Consider the following 20,076-nt stretch of genomic DNA (forward strand, 5'->3'; position numbering starts at 1 on the left):
ATTTCTTTTTTCTTCCATTCACCTATGGAGCTTTCACGAATGCCAAACATCTTTACTGCGGCATAATTTCTGTTTTCTTTTGCAAGCTGAATGGCTTTGCATTTGAAACCAGCATCGTGTTTGTTTCATTTGGCAGAAGCCATGGAACACTAAATCAACTGTATTTTAACTAAAGAAATTGCAGTTTATTAAAGACTTTGATGATCACTTTAAAATCAGGGCTTCAAATGACTACAGAAAGAGAAAATGCTGGACTTTTAATTCTGCAAATTCATTTAGTTTGGAAGCTCATCCTTATCCCAAATCATGTCCCTTTTTCTGGAAATTCTGTAATGGCATCCTTGTGCATACCTGCATTGAACCGTACCTTCTGCACTCTTTTTGCAGAGTTATTAAATGCCTCGAGCATTCTCTCCACACATGTTGTTCCCCTGCTCTCTTGTCAGTTCGGCATATCATTGTTGAAAAGCCTGGGAAAAATCTTTGGATGAATGACTTCAAAAGATACGAGCATCGCATATGTATCTTTCAGGCCTCTTTGTAAAGAACGGGTACTTGCTATGTGGTGAATATACTTAAAAATTAAATAATGTAGTTTGAAATTATAGGTGCACGTTATATGTTGGAATGTACCATACCTCGTATACTCAGGGTTGTACTGTAACTATTTTGTTTTGAGTAAATTTGGTATTTTAGAATTCTTAGATTATACGTTTATTTATTTATTTTTATTAATTAGTTTATTTTTTGTTAGTTTTCTCTAAATTTTTCTTTCCTATTTCTTGCAGTTGAAGGTGAAGAACTTTCAAAAGAAGCTCAGGCATTAGGTTTTCCGCGGGAGCATAAACACAAGCTGTGCTGTTTGAGACAGGAATTAATTGATGCATTTGTTGAGTAAGAATTAATTTTAGTATTTTTGTTTTGAAATTTTGCAAAATTTTTCATTTTATTCAATATTTTACTTGCTTATGGATTGTTTCATGATGTATAGATCCCGTGTTTATCCTTCAGAAGTAATTAAGTTATTGTAAACTGTGGTTAGGAACTTTCCGTAGTTATGCATTTAAAGTGATTAATTTAAGAATTATTATATTTCAGAAATATGCAAGAAGTCTGTTATATTTTTAATATAAATGTAGTATAATTTTTTATATTTTAAGTGCTGTATTGTAATTTATAATGATATTACTATCAACCCTTTTGGGACAGGTGTCCCATAAATGCATTACCTATGAACCTCTCTCATAGCCAGGCATGCCACCTATGCATTGTTGGTGAATGAGCTTGGTAGGTGGCTGATGCATATGTTCATTTTATTCTGAAACAGTTTTGAAAGACCAACAGATCGTGCCCCATGTCCATTACTTTTGAACTGAACCTAGTTTTAGGATCCTAACCTTAAGTTTGCTCACATTACCTGACTTTGATATTTTCTCATCAGCTGTTATGGGAGAGGAGGGAAAGCGTAATGTAAACAAACAGTGCTCGTCTGTTTAACATTCCATATGATATAAATGTGTTCGCATTTCTAACGTCTCTGCAAGTATTTTTTTTTTTTTTTTTTTTTTTTTTTTTTTTTTTTGTCCGTGTGAGCTGTTTTAGAGCTTTTGTCAATTCTGTTACACTTTATATTGCTTTTGATTCCACATACTTTCCTTTTTATTCAGAAAGCCTTGATTCCGGTTTATTAGGCGAAAAATCATTATTTGTCGGAGGAAAAAAATGCTAAATAATGATAATGAGTCAATTAGTGACAAAATGCTTGTTGCAGCAAACATTTTTCTTCATCATCAATGTAAGACTTTGCATTTCAAAATTTTGTTACTTCTTGTGAATAGTCTTTGTTGTATATTTTATTAATTTTAAAGAATATTAATGTATTTTGTCAATTTAAAGTTCAGAATAATTTGAGTATTGCTTTCGAAAATTTTTTCTCAAGGTAAGCATACTTTTTAATGTATTTTTATTCCATTTAAAGCAAAAAGATTATTAAATGCTAATTTTAATGTATATGGCATCTTTTCTTCCTTTGAAGTATTACAGGATGTAAAATTTCATACCGAAGGATGACTTTTTCATTTGTTACACATAAAAATTTCTGCCTGATCCTGATAAATCTGATTTCAGGTTGGATGTCTGTTGGAAAAAAATAAGTCCATGTACACAGTGAAATAGTCATTTTAGAATTATAACCAAGAAAATACAGCTTGTTTATGACATTTTGGGAAACACTGAAATTTAAAGAAAAACTCTTAATGCTCAGACAGAATCAAAATATAAAATGGTACCAAAAAATTCTGACATTAGGGGTTACTTTTTTTGAGGGGGATTAGGAGATTCATTTCGTCTCCCCTGTGTCCTGAGGGAATGTCCCAATTAATGATTCATTATCACTGAAGTATATAAATAATAAGAATAAAAAATAAAACCCCCCAAACCCCTCAGTTCTTGGTATCATTAATACATGTTCTTTCCTGAGTTTTTTTATAAGTACTGATTGCAGAACTCGGGTTCTGTTTCAAATAGAGGGGGATTTCTTTTGATATAAATTGCATTAAATAACTACTAAAGAAATAATTTTAAAATTATCTTATAAGTATGTATTGTTTATAAATTTTATGTGTTCCTGATTTGTTAATTTATTTTTACAAATTTATTTAAATTGTATAGTAATTAAAAAAAGTTCTCTCCAATTAAGTAATTTTTATTCATTTTATTTTGTAGTGCTCGATACATGATGTTCATAAAATTAGCTGCTTTTCATTTACAACAAATTGGTTTAAAGAACTACATAAAGGACAAGGTAATATATCTAAAAGTTTTCTGTATGTTTTGGAGAATGGAATTGAAACCCATATATGCGAGATAATTGTTTCATATTTTGAAATATTTTATCTTTTTTGCTGCATATATGTGCTTAAGAATTTTAAACTGTGTTTACAACATTTTGAGTGTAACTAAAAATATTCATTCTTTGATTTGTGTATTTTTATACATTCCAACATTTATATAAAAATAAAAACAAATGTTTGTTTTTATCAGCAAATTTTTATTGCATCTGAAATTGGTCATTCATATAACAGTGGCATATCCATAATAGTAATAAATTTACAAATAATTCCTGTATTTATGTGTGCAAGTTATAATGGAACTATTGTTTCCCTAATTCTTTTGATGTATTTAATTATTTTGAGATCTTCATGAAAGGGAGATAATATCAAAATATTATCTCTCTGTACATTCTTAGTAATAATCAGTATGTGTTTCTTTAGATGTATCATTTTCCCCTTGAATTAAACTTTTTTGGATAGTTTTAATTGAGTGAAAAATCTGCCATTCCTTTTTTTGAAACTGTTCCCAGTTAATGAAGAAAATGGAAAAGCACTATGCATCTATTTAAATATATATCAGAAAATATGAGAGCAGACGGTCTTCAGAAAGATATTTATGATCTGTTTCTTATAGATGAATTTTGCAGAAAATTTGATTTCATATTTTAAAAAATCTTCGAAGAATTTAATTTAATAATTATATGAATGTTTAGTTTTATCTACTTTATAATTCATAAGCTCACTGATAGCTCAGAATTTGAGAGCACATTATTTTAATCTTGAATGTCTAATGATCGAATGAATAAATGGATACTAGAATAAATGACACAAGAGCAGTGGACTAAGAGACAGAGAAATAATTAATCATTCTAGCAGATATATGATCTTGAATCAAATGAAAATCCTAAAATTGATGCCCTTTGAGCTTTTCAGTTGTACATTTTTTTTACAATACTAATTCAGAAAGATGCGCTTTTTAGAAAGAGAAGCATTAAGTTTTTAGTGTTTTATAAAATCTCTCGAGTAAAAATTTGGAAAGAAATTCTTCTAGGTATATCATTAGCAGAAAAAATTGTATGAAAGACAATATTAACATGAGCTATTTGAGTGACTTATTTTTCATAAATATGGAATATTTTTAATTAGTGTGAAATTTGGCTAGACTTCTGTGGTGTTATAGTTGTGCAAATGATTGATTTTGAATTTCTTTCTCATAGGCCAGCAGTTGTCAAGCTATGGTATGTAAAAAAAAGGGGGGGCAATGGCAGAATATAACAAAGTATTATAATAAAATGTTGATAAAAAAACAAAATATTCAAAAAATTTAAATTTGACATTGATTAGAAATACAAATCAGTTTGACTGATCGTTATATGAATGTATTTAATGCAATTCCAAAATGTGTTTAAAAGCAGTCTATTCAATGAAATTTATTTGTTTTATGGTTTTAAAGTAAAAGCATTTTAAGATTTATTATGAGAATATTGTAAGCTGCAGTATGAATTCGGCCATTCTATTTTAAGGTTTTTCTTCATATGAGTTTGGCATTTAATAGCTTTAGTTATGGAAACTATTCCTTTTTAGAAATTAACGTTTTTATTCAGGTTTTAAAATGTAACTTTCTTTTATGTTTAACATATATGTGCATGTAACAAAGTTTAATTTATCAATTTAAATGTATAAATTTTAAGGGTAATACAAAATTATAAATATCTAGATATATTGGCTGTGTTTGCAGTTCCAGTTTGTGCATTGACTGGAAGGTCAAATTTCTGTATTGTACTACGGTCAAATACCGAAAATCCGCTGATCTGAAATCCGCCAACTTCTGAAATTCACATTGCCTCTTCAAAATATAAACATTCAATTTATAGGTTCCGGAAACCGCAACTTTGAGTACGAAACATCGAAGAAAAAATACTTACCAAATAATGACAGTATAATTACCAAATAATAATGAGTCATAATGGAAATACCCAATTATTGACATCATGATAAAAGTTTTTTCTCCTCTAATCTCTGCATCGAGGTAAGAAAGCAGACGATTCACTCAACTCTTTTTTCAAGTTCACGATTCACGTTGTTGTATTTTCTAAGCTTTGTTATTTCATGAGATTATTTAGTGCTGCCTTTTTTTATCCACATATTTTGTGGATAAATTAAGAATATTTTAAATTTCAGCCCTTTTTAATACAATTACAGATAAAAAAACGCACTCATGATTTTACTGCTGGCAACATTGAAAAACGTAAACACGTTGCATTACAGTAATGCAAAAAGTGCAAATTCTGCAAAAGATGGACATAGGTGCATTTTATAGCAGAATCGTATGGAATTGTGATACGATTTAGTATGATATACAAAAAAATAAAGAAAAGCTGTTGAAATTTTACAGCAACAGTAATTCTAACACTGGAATCCGAAACCGGAAATATTTGCATGAGGCGAAATCGGCCATCTTCGATGCTGTGTATATATAATACAATAAATAATATAATCAATTTATATATATAATAATAATTTAATGCATATAATAAGTTATTGCAATAATATATATAATAATTTAATTAAATGTATCTAATATGCCTTATTTATTTTGCACTTTAAGTCTGAATATTATGCTTTATCTTTTCTGTCCTGAAATCCGCAAAATTCTAAAATCTGCACAACCTCTGGTCCCAAGTTTTGCGGATTTCTGGGCTTCTACTGTATTAAGTTACTAGTTTTCCCCAAAATTCTTACTAATAGCGTTTTGCAGAGATTTATTTATTTTGATCTCAGAATTTATTGTGTTTTTAATTTATAGCAAGCAGAGCAAGAAGAAAATGATGCACTATCTACTGGTATTTTAAAATGTAACAACTCGGACAAAGAAACTGCAGAAAAAAATCAAGCAGATGATAACCTGCATAATTCTGAAGAGAAAAAAAATTCTTTAGAAACTGATGAATATAAAAAAATTGTAGAATCTATAACGAATAAAGATAAGTCTGAAGGTAACCATCAATGTAATATGTGAGATTACTGCTTTCTTTCTTTTCTTTTCTTTCTTTCTTTTTTTTTTTTAAATGCTTTTTAGAGCAGAACATTGAATAAATTCCCATAATTAACAAGAAATTTTCTTTTAGAGGGAAAAAAAAATTTAAGCTGTGCTTTGTGAAAGATTTATCATCTTATAAAAATGGGCAAATCTGTGTATAGCATTATTGGAAGAGGAGCAGTCAGAGAATACATTGAAAAGGATTTATGCAAAGGAACACAATTAAACGCCAAAAATAAAAACTAGTGCAATCGAGCCTGTGGAGAATACATGAAAACATGGCTTCTGTACTGCATTATATTTGTCATTGGGTATATGAAATGATAGACAACAGTGGATGCTTCTGGACTTTTTTTCCACCATAGTACGGTATAAAGTCCAAGATCCGAACTTGTCGGGACTTCGGCGATCTCGAATTTGGGATTTTTCTGGATATTAGATCATCAGTTTAAATCTAGTAAGATGGCATGTAGAAATTATAAAATTAAAAATATGAAATCATAATTTATGAAATAATGAAGCATTTATGATCTAAAGGGTTAAAAATTTCTTTCAGTGTAGGCTGTTTAAGTTTTTTGTGCAAAGTTTTATGTATCCAAATATAAATTTATAAGTTTGTCTCCAAGAAATCTGGTATTAATTACCTCCAGAATACCTTTGCATATTTGTAGTGTCCATTTTTACCGCAGCTGTATGTTTCCATGAAAGGCCTCCAAAACTTTAGGCTGGTTTTATTAGTTTTATTTTTGTCATTTCGCTGTGTATAGGCGAAGATTCCAATACATTAAAAACCATTCATGTATTTTTAGTAAACAAATGTATTAAAATAATTTTTTTTTTTTTTTTGTGCAACTTGTAGATACATTTTCTATTTCTGAGTGCTTAGTTCGAGTACTACTGTTATGAATTAAAATATAAATTTTTACAAAATTCTTTGCACTTTGTATATTTTGGCCCATGATGATCATATCTGGCATGAAAACTTTTGACTGAATGCTCGTAAAATCTGAGGCCACCTTCCACCCCCTATCTTATTCAGTTGCAAAGAGGGCATTATTGAGCACTAAACTACAAGAACTTAAGTGATATTGTAATACATTAAAATTTTCTTAATTTATCCAGTATAGTGTTTATCTTTTTGTTAAGAGCCAGTTCTTTCATTTTGGTGTGTCACTTTTTAGCAGTTATAATCTTTATCAAAATTATTTTCAGTTATTTCAAAATTCCAAACTGAGTTGTATTCATTGATGTAATTTAAGAATTATATAGGTTTTGAATAAGGAAATAGTCATTACTTTTTTGTATTTATATTTAAAAGCATTAAATTAGCAGTCTGCTGTCAATTAATGTCAAACAATCAATTATTAAGTATAGTCATTTCTTTTCTTTTTTTTTTTTAGTTGATAGTACCAGAGAAGTAATTAAAAAAGCTGCTTTAGCTGTTGGCTCATTAAAAGAAACTGGTAAGTAATTAAAAACAATATTTGTTATAACGAAAATTCTGCAATTCAGTGTATCTATTTGAATTTATTCAGAGTAATTGAATTGCTAGTTTCTAAATTTTGATCAAGATCTGAAATTTTAAAATATCTTATGCAAATAAATGATTAGAAATCAACAATAGTGAAATGCATCCTTTTTGTATAGACACAGGAATGGCAGTGCAATGAATTCTAGCACAATTAAAAATGTGAATACGAAATGGGAAAGCATTTTAAAAAAGAATAAAATTCCTTCAACACATTAAGAATGTATCACATGCATCTAGCTTAAAAACTGGACTAATGTACTGTTGTGTCAATAGATGCTTATGTTTATATAGTTTATCATAGGACATTAACTATATAACATTGCAAAGGTATAATTTTTCATGTTTTTGTATTCTGTATTTTGTTTATCATTATTAAACATCCTTTTTCAGAATTTGATATCCGATTCAACCCTGATGTATTTTCTCCTGGTGTCAGACATCCAACTACGCATGTGAGTACAAATATATAGTTAATTCTATATGTTCACCATGTAACTTAATGTGTGCACAAACCATGCTTTCTTTGAAGAATTTCAGAATTTCATTGTACGCATTGCATTTAAGTCCTTTTCCTTTTTTAGCCTGAGAAGTTATCAAAAGAAAAACAGCTTGCTAAAGATGCTGCTGACTTCTTATTGACTGTACAAATACCAGGCTTTGTAAGTTTTTATTATTAGAACTATTGTCACTGATATTTTAAAGCTGTAATATAATATAGGCAATAAGTTAATAAGAAATTGATGATTTTGAAAGTGAAATAATGTTCCGAGTTTATGGTATGAATGCAGAATCAAAAGTGAAACAATGATAAATCCATAGTTGCACCTCTCCTGGTGCAACTATGGATTGTCTTCCAGTAAATCACAGAATCTTCCGATTTTTAGCCTAAGTAAAGTGTTTTTCAGTAATTAATGAAATTTATTGAATTAATGAATCTTAAATTATACAAATTTCATTCCCTCATCCCATTAGCGAAAGTACATAAAATTTAGAATATATATACGTATTAATATATTCTTTATCAGAATAATATCATAAACAGTTGAATAATCTAATTCATGCACTATTATAAAGCAAATTTAAGGTAATTTGGAACTCCTTTGAGGTGCCACAGCACAGTACAAAAATCTCCCAGACCTCCCAGTTTTACATATTTTATGGTTAGCAGCTGTGTAAATCAGTTAAAAAAAAAGTCTGGATGTAGTTTTGAACTAATGTTTTTGCGTATTTAAATGCCATCTTCACTCATATTCATGCCTTTATATCTGCAGTAATATACACTACAGATAATTCTTCCAAGTGCTCTTTGAAATGGGTAGCCAAATTTCATATCACTAGAAATTGCAAATTAAAAGTCGGGAGTATTCAAGAGTGGTACAATAAATATTTGGATTATTTAAAAAATAGTAAAATGGTTTGAGGATATAAAGAAACACTTAAAGTAAATTGAAAAGGATTTTTAATTATTGTGGCATTTTATGAATGTAAATGAAAAATTTGTTCAAATAGAAAAGCATTTTATTTTGGTTTCGAATTTTTCACCCTTCTGATTATAGCCTTTCATTCAAATAAGGAACAAGAGAACTTTTGGAAAGCAGGGCTAGTAACTTTTTCCTTTTTAAACTCTTAATCTGTATGTGCACTTCTGGAATGAATAATTCAAATAAGGCTGAATAGTTGCACTATGGTGTAATCAAATTTGAGATATGATAATTATATTAACATATGTTGTCAACTTACTGTGTTTTTCATAAAATGCAGAGGATAATACAATACAAAGTCCAAAATCTGGAATTGCTTGGACTTCAGCGATTCTGCGTTTTTAGATCATCAGTTTAAATCTAGTAAGATGGCATGTAGATGTGGTAACATCTAGGCTTTGCTTATTGCCTATGTCAAGTAGAGGAAGGCTTCACTCAGCAGGGCTGGTGCAATCGCAAAATTTAGAGAAGCATGAAGCAACAAAAATTAGGGATGGCATAATTTGGAATTTAAAAGAGGCACTGGGTAACAGAATTTTTAGAATTCAGGAAGTATTGGACTGCAAAAATTAGGACCCATAGGGTTTGCAGTGTGCTGTAAAAGGTGCACAGCACAGGTGCTGTCTCTTCCCCACAAACACTCAAGTGTAATTCTGGCCAACATCAGTCAATGTAATATGTTATTTGCTACAATGTGACTCTAGCCAAGCTGCTGTTTGCAAGTGACATGCAGGAATCGTAATTAATTGAGAGAAAAATTGGATTTATGGCGCACCTGCTTTCCTTTGATGGATATTATTGCCTCCCTTTATATTGTGTGTCCATTCTTGATTTTTTGTAAAAGCAAGGAGTGATTTTTTTTTCATTTTCTATTATTTGTTTTTCTTTTGGCCGTTAGCTTGAAGGCCCAGAAGATCATTGCAGATGTTGGATGTTTGGGTTTTGAATTTCGAATTGTAGTTTAATTTTTCATCCACAATTAATAAATATCAAACTAACCTTAAATGAATTTATTCATTAGATATAATTTTATCAGATGCAGTTTGTCATCTTCATTGGCCCCCCAAAGTCCTGCTATGCTGCCTCAACGTGGCGGGGGTGTCACTGGGCGGAACGGGCGAAGTACGTCGGGAGCATAGCTCCTGGTAGGGCCACCCTAGGCGTGAAGGCCGTTCCAACATGCCCAGCTAAAGCACAGCAGGTGAAGAACCCTCAGGGGATTGCCGTCTTGGTGATCGGGTATCACACTCCCGGGGCCCCAGTGACCTTTCCTCCTCTCTTTCCTCTCCTCTTGTCTAGCTCTCTCTCCTATTTTTCTCCCTTGTGGTTTCCTCTACTGGAGGTTGGGGCTCACTGTGAGATGCAGCTACTACTCTTAGTTTCTGTTTCACCATGATGAGAATACCGCCTATGCGTTTGCCGTGCATGGTGACCCGTAGGGTGGGAAAGGAGGATCCTGGCAGTTGAGGGGCAAGGTACTGTCCCAAACACACTGCTTTGGCCTCTGCTTCTACTTAAAACGGGAGGCACTTAGCTGTCCCCGCTAGTGTCAATCGGCTGGCCACTAGTCCTGTTGGTCAGTGGCTAGGGGATAAGCTCTCGGAAGTCTCCGCTTTTGGGAAAGCCGACTGTGGGGCTTCAGTTTGCGTATAGGCCCGGCTAGCCCTAACACAGAGATCTGTGTTCCCTTGTTGGGCTCCATGGTGGGTGGGGCGGTCAGGCCCGAAACCTTCTCTCTTTTCAATATGAATACTTTAACTTCTTCTCCTAACCATATGGATACGAAAAATTCTGGAGCTGCTAAAAGAATTTGTACTTCGACCTTAATTAGCACAAACAAATATCCAAAGTTCTTAGTTATCACTGGTGAGCTAGAAAATCTATCACCATTCTTCATCCATAAGCATATTGTGGCCTCAGCAGGCGAGCCAAAACACATAAAAAAGCTCCGTTCAGGATCTCTGCTCATTGAGACTACATCTGATGCACAATCTTCCTGTCTCCTAAAAATGACCAAAATGGGGAAACGTTCTATTACTGTATCCCCACATAAGTCTTTGAACACGTCAAGAGGTGTCATTTCGGAAATAGACTTGATATCAGTCTCTGAGGATGAACTTTCAAAAGAACTTGCCGAACGAAATGTATGTGGCGTCCGCCGAATAAAAGTCCGTAGAGACAGACAACTTGTCAACACAAAACATCTTATTCGGTCTTTCTCCTCTCCAGAGCTACCGAAAGCCATTAAGGCAGGTTACCTGAATTGCCCCATCAGACCTTACGTGCCAAACCCACCGCGCTGCTTCAAGTGTCAACGGTTTGGCCATGCGAAGGCCGCATGCCGGGGAAACCTGGCATGTGCTCGCTGTTCTGCAGGAGGTCACGAAAGTCAGGATTGTGTAGCTGATCCAAAATGTGCAAACTGTCATGGCAATCATTCAGCATACTCACGAAACTGCCCTAAGTGGAAAGAAGAGAAAGAAATACAGCATATTAAGACTACAAGAAAAATCTCCTATCCTGAAGCTAAGAAACTTTTTAGTACGGGTCAGTCAAAAGCAAATGTCTCCTATGCACAAGCCACTAAATCATATCGGTCAATAAGTACACAAACATCGCATAGCACACAGAAGAAGATACCTGAACCAAAAACAAATGACAAAGAAAAAGTCTTTCTTCTACCTCCTCCCAAACAGATAATAGAAAGTCGAGAAATAAAAACACAAGAAACAGAGAGTTCAAAAAAGAAAATCAAAAGCTCAGAAAAGAGAAGCTCAAGCCGAAGCTCTATTGAAGGGACCTTTTCAGACCGGTTATTATTTAGAGACAAATAATTGTATCTCCCCTTATCAGAATGGTTTTAGAAAAGGAAGAGCAACTATCGATAATATCCAACTCTTAGAAACAGGTATCCGTAGAGCGTTCGTTAGAAAAAATCATTATGTTTCCATTTTCTTTGATATAGAGAAAGCCTATGATACCACCTGGAGATACGGTATCATTCGTGACCTATATAACAATGGTTTACGAGGAAACATGCCGATATTCATCAAACATTTCCTACAGGATCGGAAGTTTCATGTGAAGATAGGCAATACACTTTCTGACATGTTCCATCAAGAAGAGGGCATTCTGCAAGGAAGTGTATTAAGTGTTACATTATTTAGTATAAAAATTAACTCTGTTTTAAAACAACTGCCTCCAGCAGTCCAGGGTATGCTCTATGTCGATGACCTGCAAGTCAGTTGCCAGGGAGAAGACCTGAAAGACATTGAATGTAAATTGCAGACTTCTCTCAATAGAATTGTTAAATGGTCACAGGAAAATGGTTTTAGATTCTCTACTCAAAAGACTGTGTGTCTACATTTCTGTCGAAAGAAAATTCCTCACCCTGACCCCGAACTTTATCTGCAAGATGTGCCGATTCCTGTAGAAAAGGAAATAAAATTCCTAGGAATGATATTTGACCATAAGCTTACGTTCCTTCCCATATTACCTATCTAAAAAAGAAATGTTTAAAAACTATGAATATTCTGAAAGTACTGTCAAATACTTCTTGGGGTGCTGATCGAAGCTCAATGCTTCTTACATATAGAGCTCTCATTCGTTCGAAACTAGATTATGGATCAATCATTTATGGGTCGGCAAGGCCTTCAGTATTGGCCAAACTTGATCCGACGATACATCACCATGCACTTCGGATGTGCACTGGTGCCTTTAGAACTTCTCCAGTGGAAAGCTTATATGTGGAAAGTAACGAGACCTCCCTGCGGTTAAGATGTGAAAATCTTTGTTTTAAGCATTATTTCAAAGTCTTATCACAAACCGAAAATTCTACGCGGTCAATATTGCTTAATGACCAATACCGTTTATATCAGGCACGACCATCATGTCTCCCATCTTTCGGCTTGCGGATGAGTGCTTTGGTGGAGGAGTATAATTTGTCTAATATAGATATACAGATGGAGGATTTTTTTGGAATTCCTCCCTGGGAGGATTGGAGAATCCATTCTGTGGATACTTTTCGACACTGGAATAAATCACAAACTAATGAAATCATCTACAAGCAGATTTTTTTTTAACATAGAAACAAATATAGGAAATATATCCCTCTATATACAGACGGATCAAAATCGTATCATCATGTATCCAGGATCATGTTGGCACTGCTTTCGTCATAGAAAAAACAATAGTAGGGGTTCGATTACTTACAGTTTGCTCTGTGCTTACTTCTGAGCTTACTGCAATCCATCTGGCTTTGACTTACCTTTCAAAACAAAAGTACATAAAATTTATTATCTACACAGATTCCATGAGTGCCTTAATGTCATTGAAAAATCACGCTCAATGTACTCATCCAGTTGCAATCAAAATCCTAAAGTTGAATCATTCTTTAAAAATTCGGGGATACCAGATTCTATATTCGTGGATCCCTGGACACGTTGCCATTAACGGGAATGAATTGGCAGATATTGCAGCTAAAACTGCAACCACAATGTACAATCTTCACATTCCACTAGCAGACATCAAAGGGTTTGTCAAAAGCAAAATCCTCAGCAAATGGCAGAAGCAATGGGATGACAGAGTATATAACAAGCTGAGAAATGTAAAACCCACCATTGGATACTGGCCATGTATGGCTAATAGAAAGGAAGATGTCCTCTTGACTCGACTGAGAATTGGCCATTGTCGCCTGACCCATGAGTATCTTCTGAATACTCATGGGTCAGTTATAGTCAATTTAATAGTTCAGAACTGGACTTAAAAAATTTAATTGGAAAAGCACATCATAGTAATTTGTTTCTGTTTTTAAAAGATATTGGCTTTTATAATAGACTTTAACCTGTTTTTTTAAAAGATATCAGCTCTTATCATAGACTGTAATCTGTCTCTTACCTAAGCTGGAAGTTTTTACAAATGACTAATTGCATTGTTACCATTTGTCTGGCGCAGATAACCTTGACAGATTTTGTGCCAAATTACAATAATCCAATCCAATCCAATCATCTTAATTGGTAATTATAACTATATGTATCCATAATACTGTTCAGGTAATGTTGCCATGGTAGTAAACTGCAGAAATGCAATTATTTATATTTTGCTTATTGCTTTGACAATTAGTACACAGTTTGAAACTGTTTAAAATAATTATACACATAATGTAATTTATTAAAGCCTAAATTACTTAATAGTTAAAAATAGTGTGCCATAGCATTACTTCTCTTGCAGGTTGCATTTAAATAAAACTACTGTGTGTTATAATGAGAGCCACATTTCATGGTCAAAGACTTGCATCTCTACAAGGTCACAGGTTGACCATGACTGATGTATTATGTTAAAACTTTGGTCTCATTGATTTTTTTTTTAAAGCAATTTCAAATTCTCTTCTTAGACAGAGTTTAAAATTTTTCATTTATAAGGTTTAATAAAATAAAAAAAAGGGTATTCTTGTATATGTTAAATGAAATTATTGCCACCAAAATGCATTTGGTTATAAAGAATTGTCTGGATTTGATGAAAGTTTTTCCTCATGGTTTTAAATCCAACTCGGGTATATTTTTGGATTTTTCAGTGAATCCTGTCAAACCGATGAGCAAGATTTTAAATGCATGTTTATCTTCAGATACATATATAATTTTATATAGTTAAGATCTTATTTAATCATATTGAATTTCTAAATTTATAAATGCTAGTTATTTGCAAAAAAGAATATATTGTGTTAACTTGTGGCTTTTGTCAAAGAACCTGTTAATATTTACATTATTTTGGTGTGAAGAATAATTTTTTTTAACATAACATGCTCACTGCTATCTACAAGAACACTCGTAGTTGACAAACTGAGTTTACTTGCCAGCTACGAGAATACTCGTAGTTGATCGTAAATTGCTAAGAATTGCTGTTGCAAATGCATGAAATTTTATGTGTTTGTCTTACAGGAAGGGGCTTAATAATACCTTTGGTATACTGAAATAGATCATTTATTTAACAAAATACAGCTATAATTACTAAAATGTTTAGGATGCAAAAAATCTATAGATGGCATATTTTGAAGATCGCAACAAATAAGATATTTCTATTATATTTTGTTAAAATTTGAGTACTTGTGTGATTTTTATTGCCAAAAATGATCTGCTATATTTAAAACAATAAAACAGAAAGTAATTTTAAAATGTTGCAGATAGGATCTTGGCATGTATGAATGGACATACCATAATCATCTTTGACAGTGAATGAATTAATTACAATACGAAGTCTGAAATCTGGATGTCTATCATCCAGAATGACCTAAAATCCAAACCACCAGCAACTTTGAAAAACAAAGTTGTGCGCTTAATGCATGTGCATGTGATATTTTTCATAATTAAACATGTAAAAGAGCTGTGTTTTTAATTTTTCTTCAGCACTGAATAAAATACCGCCATACTGAAGAAACCATCATTTATTAGCTTTAACGGATGTGATCAATAATTTAACTCTGTAGCTGCCTTCCTTTGGCATACATCTGATGCTGAAACGTTCTACATTGAACATTTATTGATATTATACCTTTTGAATAATTTATATCCCTGATGCCAACCTGGCTAATCTTTATAATTTTTGTTTTCATCTCTGCATGACTATCAACACATGGCAGCTTGAGAAATGACTCAAACAATGATATCCAAAAAAAAAAAAAAAAATTTTTTTTTAAATAATAGTAATTGAATATCAAAGAGCATGTTAACCTTCTATGCTGACAATAACGCTTGGTGATGATTACGGACTTCAGCTAACTTCTGCTGCAAAGTGTTGAGTATGTTGAGAAGAAATTTAACAGAATTTTCTTTCCACATGCAAAGAAACAGCTATTGTAAGTGTTACTTGTAGGCCAAAAGATTAATGCTGTTTGAATCTAGAATAACTGATTTTTTATTCCATAGCTGATGCCAAAGCTGGTCTGGCTGAATTTTTAGAATTTAGAGAAGCACCAAGTAGCCAAATTAAGGTGTGGCACAATCTTTAGAATTTAAGGAAATCATTGAGATGAAAAATTTTTAGAATTTCGGACATGCAGAAACTGAACCAGGCCATAAAATATCTAGTACCAGTCCTGGCTGCATGCAAGCAGAATTTTGAACCTGCAGAAATTTCACTGAAGTATAATGAATAACTAAGCAATATAATTCAGACTTAACTTCATAGAAGCAAGACAGAACAAAATGTCTTTAGTCTCTAATATCGTATATTGCCCATAGTTTATTGGGAACTTTAGCTAACCTTTATGATGATAGCCCTAAATATGAAGGTTTTTCAAATATCTTAACCGAAAAGTGAAATTTTCCAATTAATGGAATTTGTGAAGAAGTCATAATAAATGAAGTTTTTCATTGCAGTGAAAATGCCCTACACATCAGTCAGCTAATGGATAGTGAAATCTGTAGTGTGGTTCTAAATTCAGAAAATATTACTGTTGGTAATGAAGAAATTGACACAGAAGTTGTCGAGAATGGAAAAATTTTGATTGGCAATTTAGTGGAAATTTTCTATGCCACATTTACAGGACTTAAAAACACAACTTTGTAAATCAACAAGAAACTGTTTATCTATAGAATTAAAACATTAAAAAAAGCAGCTTAAACAAAAAATGCATTGAAAGAAATTTTTAATAAAGGAACCAAATATTTACTTGCTTTGGTAATTTTGTTTCCCTTAGGATCATGAACGCTTCATTATTTTGGAAACTGTTATTTTTTTATTTTTAATTTTATAATTTCTACATGTCATTTTCTAGTGATCTAATATCCAGCATCACAGAATCACTGATGAGTCTGAATTTCAGATTTTGTACCGTATTCGTAAATCATGAAAATATCACTTTAAACCTTTTCAGATTGGTGTCCACCCACACACCCCTGGAGAATGAGCATAAGGGATGGGTGATGTATATTTTAAGCTGAAACGTTTTTGGAAACTCCCGGTTTTCCAGGTTGCCACGCTACCTGGAAAACCGGGAGAGCTGAAAAAAGTCAGGGAATTCGAAAATTGACCAAAAAATTCAGGGAAAAGTCGGGAAATTTAAGTATTTTTGTCAAAATCTGGAAAAGTCAGGGAATTTCATACAATGATCCCGCAAAAAAAAGCGATTTTTGCGCCGACGTCGGAAGAGATAACTTTTTTGGCGAATTGTGTATCACGTGAGTGTCATTTGGGCAGTGGCATAAAGGCAATTTTTGCAGCTCCAATTTGATTGTCGTTTAGAAAGGCAAAGCAAGTTTCCCGCAACCTTTGGTTTCCAGTATTCTTGGGAATCGCATGTGCAGTGCATGAACTAAAGAAAGTACCTGTTCTCGTATAAAACAAAATGGGTTTAATCCTAGTATACGGTACCATAAAGGTTAGAATCAAAGAATATGTATTGTAAAGAAGGAAAACCTCTCTGCAACAGACATGGCTCCGTTCCATCATAGAGGGAAACAGCTGTGCATGTGTGATATATCTGTCGCCAAAGCTCGAAACCAGTCTCGAAGTTCGAAGGTCACGTTATCAAGAGTTCATAAAATGAATATCGTTTAAAATTTCTTTAACCACTTGCGCTAAAAAAACATGCCACGAACGTCGAGATGCTTTTGTCTCGAACCGCGAGCGACGTGATCGATAAGCATTTATCGCAAAAATGAAAATAACGTGGTGCACACGTCGCCTAACAACTAGATTGTTTATTTCTCGAGTTACAGCTCTGGATTGCACTCGCAGATGCGGAGCGGCGTAAATGAGATACTTTACCTGTTGTTATATTGTAGCGCACGGCATCGCACCGTCTTAGCGCAAGTGATTAAACTCTAAAGGAAAAGAAAATATTTTTTGGCGCAAGTAAATTAATTCATGGATTAGTTATTTTCACGAAAAAAAAAACTACGAAAATCCGTTTTTAAAATTATTGCGAAAAATCCAAGAAGAAACATCCTTTGATGAAACGTTTCTTCTTGGATTTTTCGCAATAGTTTAAAAATGGATTTTCGTAGTTTTCTTTTTTGTCAAAGAACATTTCTTCTTAACATGTGTTTCTCAATTTCCTGTACACATCGCGGAGAAGGAAATTCTGGCCGCCAGGTTCCGTCGCCAAATCCCTTGGCAAATTTCCCCTCCGCATTCTAGCGGCGTAATAGCATTTTACTTGTATGAAACCTTTTCTTCTTTACATAGATGTTCTTTGGTTAGAATAATCTCCATGTATGGTACAATGGGATTTGGCGGCATGATGATGCGCAGTAAAGGGGTCATTTTGGTCTTGGCGACAATTTTCAAAATCGTGCCAAGGCCTTACCGTATACTAGAATTTTACCGCAAAATCTTTTTTAACCTTTTTTTTTTTTTTCTTTTTAATAAATACGTTGACATTTTGCAGTAAAATAAAAAAATAGTAATCAGTCATCTAGGCTAACCATGTAATATAACTATATTCGCTAAAATATCGTTAATTATTCTAATTCAATTTTTATGTTATTCATATAATTTAATGTTGCTTCTTTCTTCTAAATTTATTTATTATTAGTAAATAATATTTACAAATTTCAGGAAATTTTCTCTGGCATAATCCTAAACTTAATTCTAGCAGTATGATGACATACCATCACGAAATTTAAGGCACATATTTTTTCCTTATGTATGCTGCGAAATAAATATAAAATACATCAATTTATTAAAATAGATTTCTTTCTTTCGTTTAGCTGCAGAATGTCTGCAAAAAAAGCCTTATTTTATTCCAGATTGGGAAGATTCTAATCTCAATCTTCAGTGGAGAAAACAACAACTATTATAATTATATTTGTGTTTTTCAAGTGTTAAGGTGGCTTTTAAGAACATACCTCACACAAATTAAATTTACTTAAAATCTAACCTATTTAGCATTGCATTGTGATTTATAAGGACTGATTAGCCTCGTGTTGAACTGGTGATGATCATGAGTAATAATTAAATAAAACATGCATTTGTTATCCAATGTATATATCTTAAATTTTATTAAGTTTCTTAAGTGGAAAAGTGAGCAAAATTATCAAAGTGTACCAAGAATAATTAAGAATAAATGTCCTCTGGGATTTATTGAATAATTAAGTGAATTTGCTACACAATAGAAGTAATACCATAATTAATTTACCTCTTAGCACAGCCAACGTACATTACGCGGATAGACTGGAATTTTCTTGAAACACACCTGAAAAACCTGGAAAAGTCGGGGAATTTCATTCTCCTGTTTGAGTGGCAACCTTGTTGTTACTTTTGAACTAAATATAGCGTTAGGATCCTGACCTTCAGTTTGAACACATTCAGCTTAATTTTGGTGTTGGCTGTTGCAGGGGAGGAAGGAAAGTGTAATATAAACAGAGTTTGGCTCTTTAACTCATATAGGCTATAAACATGTACATTTATGATATCTCTTCAAATCTTTTTTTTTTTCTTTTCCTTGCTACTATGTATGGTCTTTTAGGATTAGTATGTGAGGGTTTTGTAATTTTTAGGATTAGTATGTGGTTTTTTTTTTTTTTTTTTTTTTTTTGTTTGTTTGTTTTGTTTTGCATTGATTTTATATCTTGTATTTTGCATACTTCCCTTTTCATTTCGTAAAGCCTTGACTTCAGTTTATTATGGTGAGCACGTGTTATTTATCAGAAGGATATACTTGCATGGTAAGTGAGCCAATTGGTGACATCGATGAGAGTGAAGATTCATTTCCTAAAGAGAGCAGTATTTCTAGTGATTCTGATGCAGACATTTTGTCAGAGACTGTTCATCTGAATCTGATTAGAGAAATCCAGTTATATGTGCCTGGAATTTAAATTTGATCTTAAGCACAGACTTCTAGAGAATGACCACACTGTGAAAGAGATTCTCCTAGAAAATTAATTACAAGAAAAAAGGCAAGGACTTAATTTAGTTTCTCGGATTTTTTTCGAGGTCACACTTGATACTTATGACATACAATCAAATATATTTTGATGTAGACACAGCGAAGAATACTGATGATGTTGCTTTATATAAAAAGTTTTTTTATAACCATATGTCATCAAACTTTAATTTATAAAAAACAGGTTTTTATTGTGTCTGATTGATGTGATCGTTTTCTTTTATATATTTAGACAGTTGGTGTATTAATATACTGTTGTTTTGAATGTTTGTGAGTCATTCTTATAAAATATTATTGCATTCTACGGGTTT

The 20,076-nt window shown here is 32.6% G+C and overlaps 1 protein-coding gene across 6 annotated transcripts in view; it reads left to right on the forward strand.

The window, feature by feature from the left end:
• Positions 1–20,076, forward strand: part of clu (clustered mitochondria protein homolog) — a 152,105-nt gene that overhangs the window by 86,819 nt on the left and 45,210 nt on the right. For all 6 annotated transcript variants that reach the window (XM_035371249.2, XM_035371247.2, XM_035371246.2 and 3 more), the window contains 6 exons: positions 789–894; positions 2,725–2,803; positions 5,638–5,827; positions 7,272–7,334; positions 7,793–7,854; positions 7,984–8,061. In XM_035371249.2, the coding sequence (XP_035227140.2) occupies positions 789–894; positions 2,725–2,803; positions 5,638–5,827; positions 7,272–7,334; positions 7,793–7,854; positions 7,984–8,061 (578 nt within the window). The remainder of the gene's footprint in view (positions 1–788; positions 895–2,724; positions 2,804–5,637; positions 5,828–7,271; positions 7,335–7,792; positions 7,855–7,983; positions 8,062–20,076) is intronic.

Source organism: Stegodyphus dumicola, chromosome 4 (genome assembly GCF_044657685.1).
Source record: "Stegodyphus dumicola isolate Sdum_Otavi_A_Nest chromosome 4, ASM4465768v1".
Classification (NCBI taxonomy): domain Eukaryota; kingdom Metazoa; phylum Arthropoda; class Arachnida; order Araneae; family Eresidae; genus Stegodyphus; species Stegodyphus dumicola.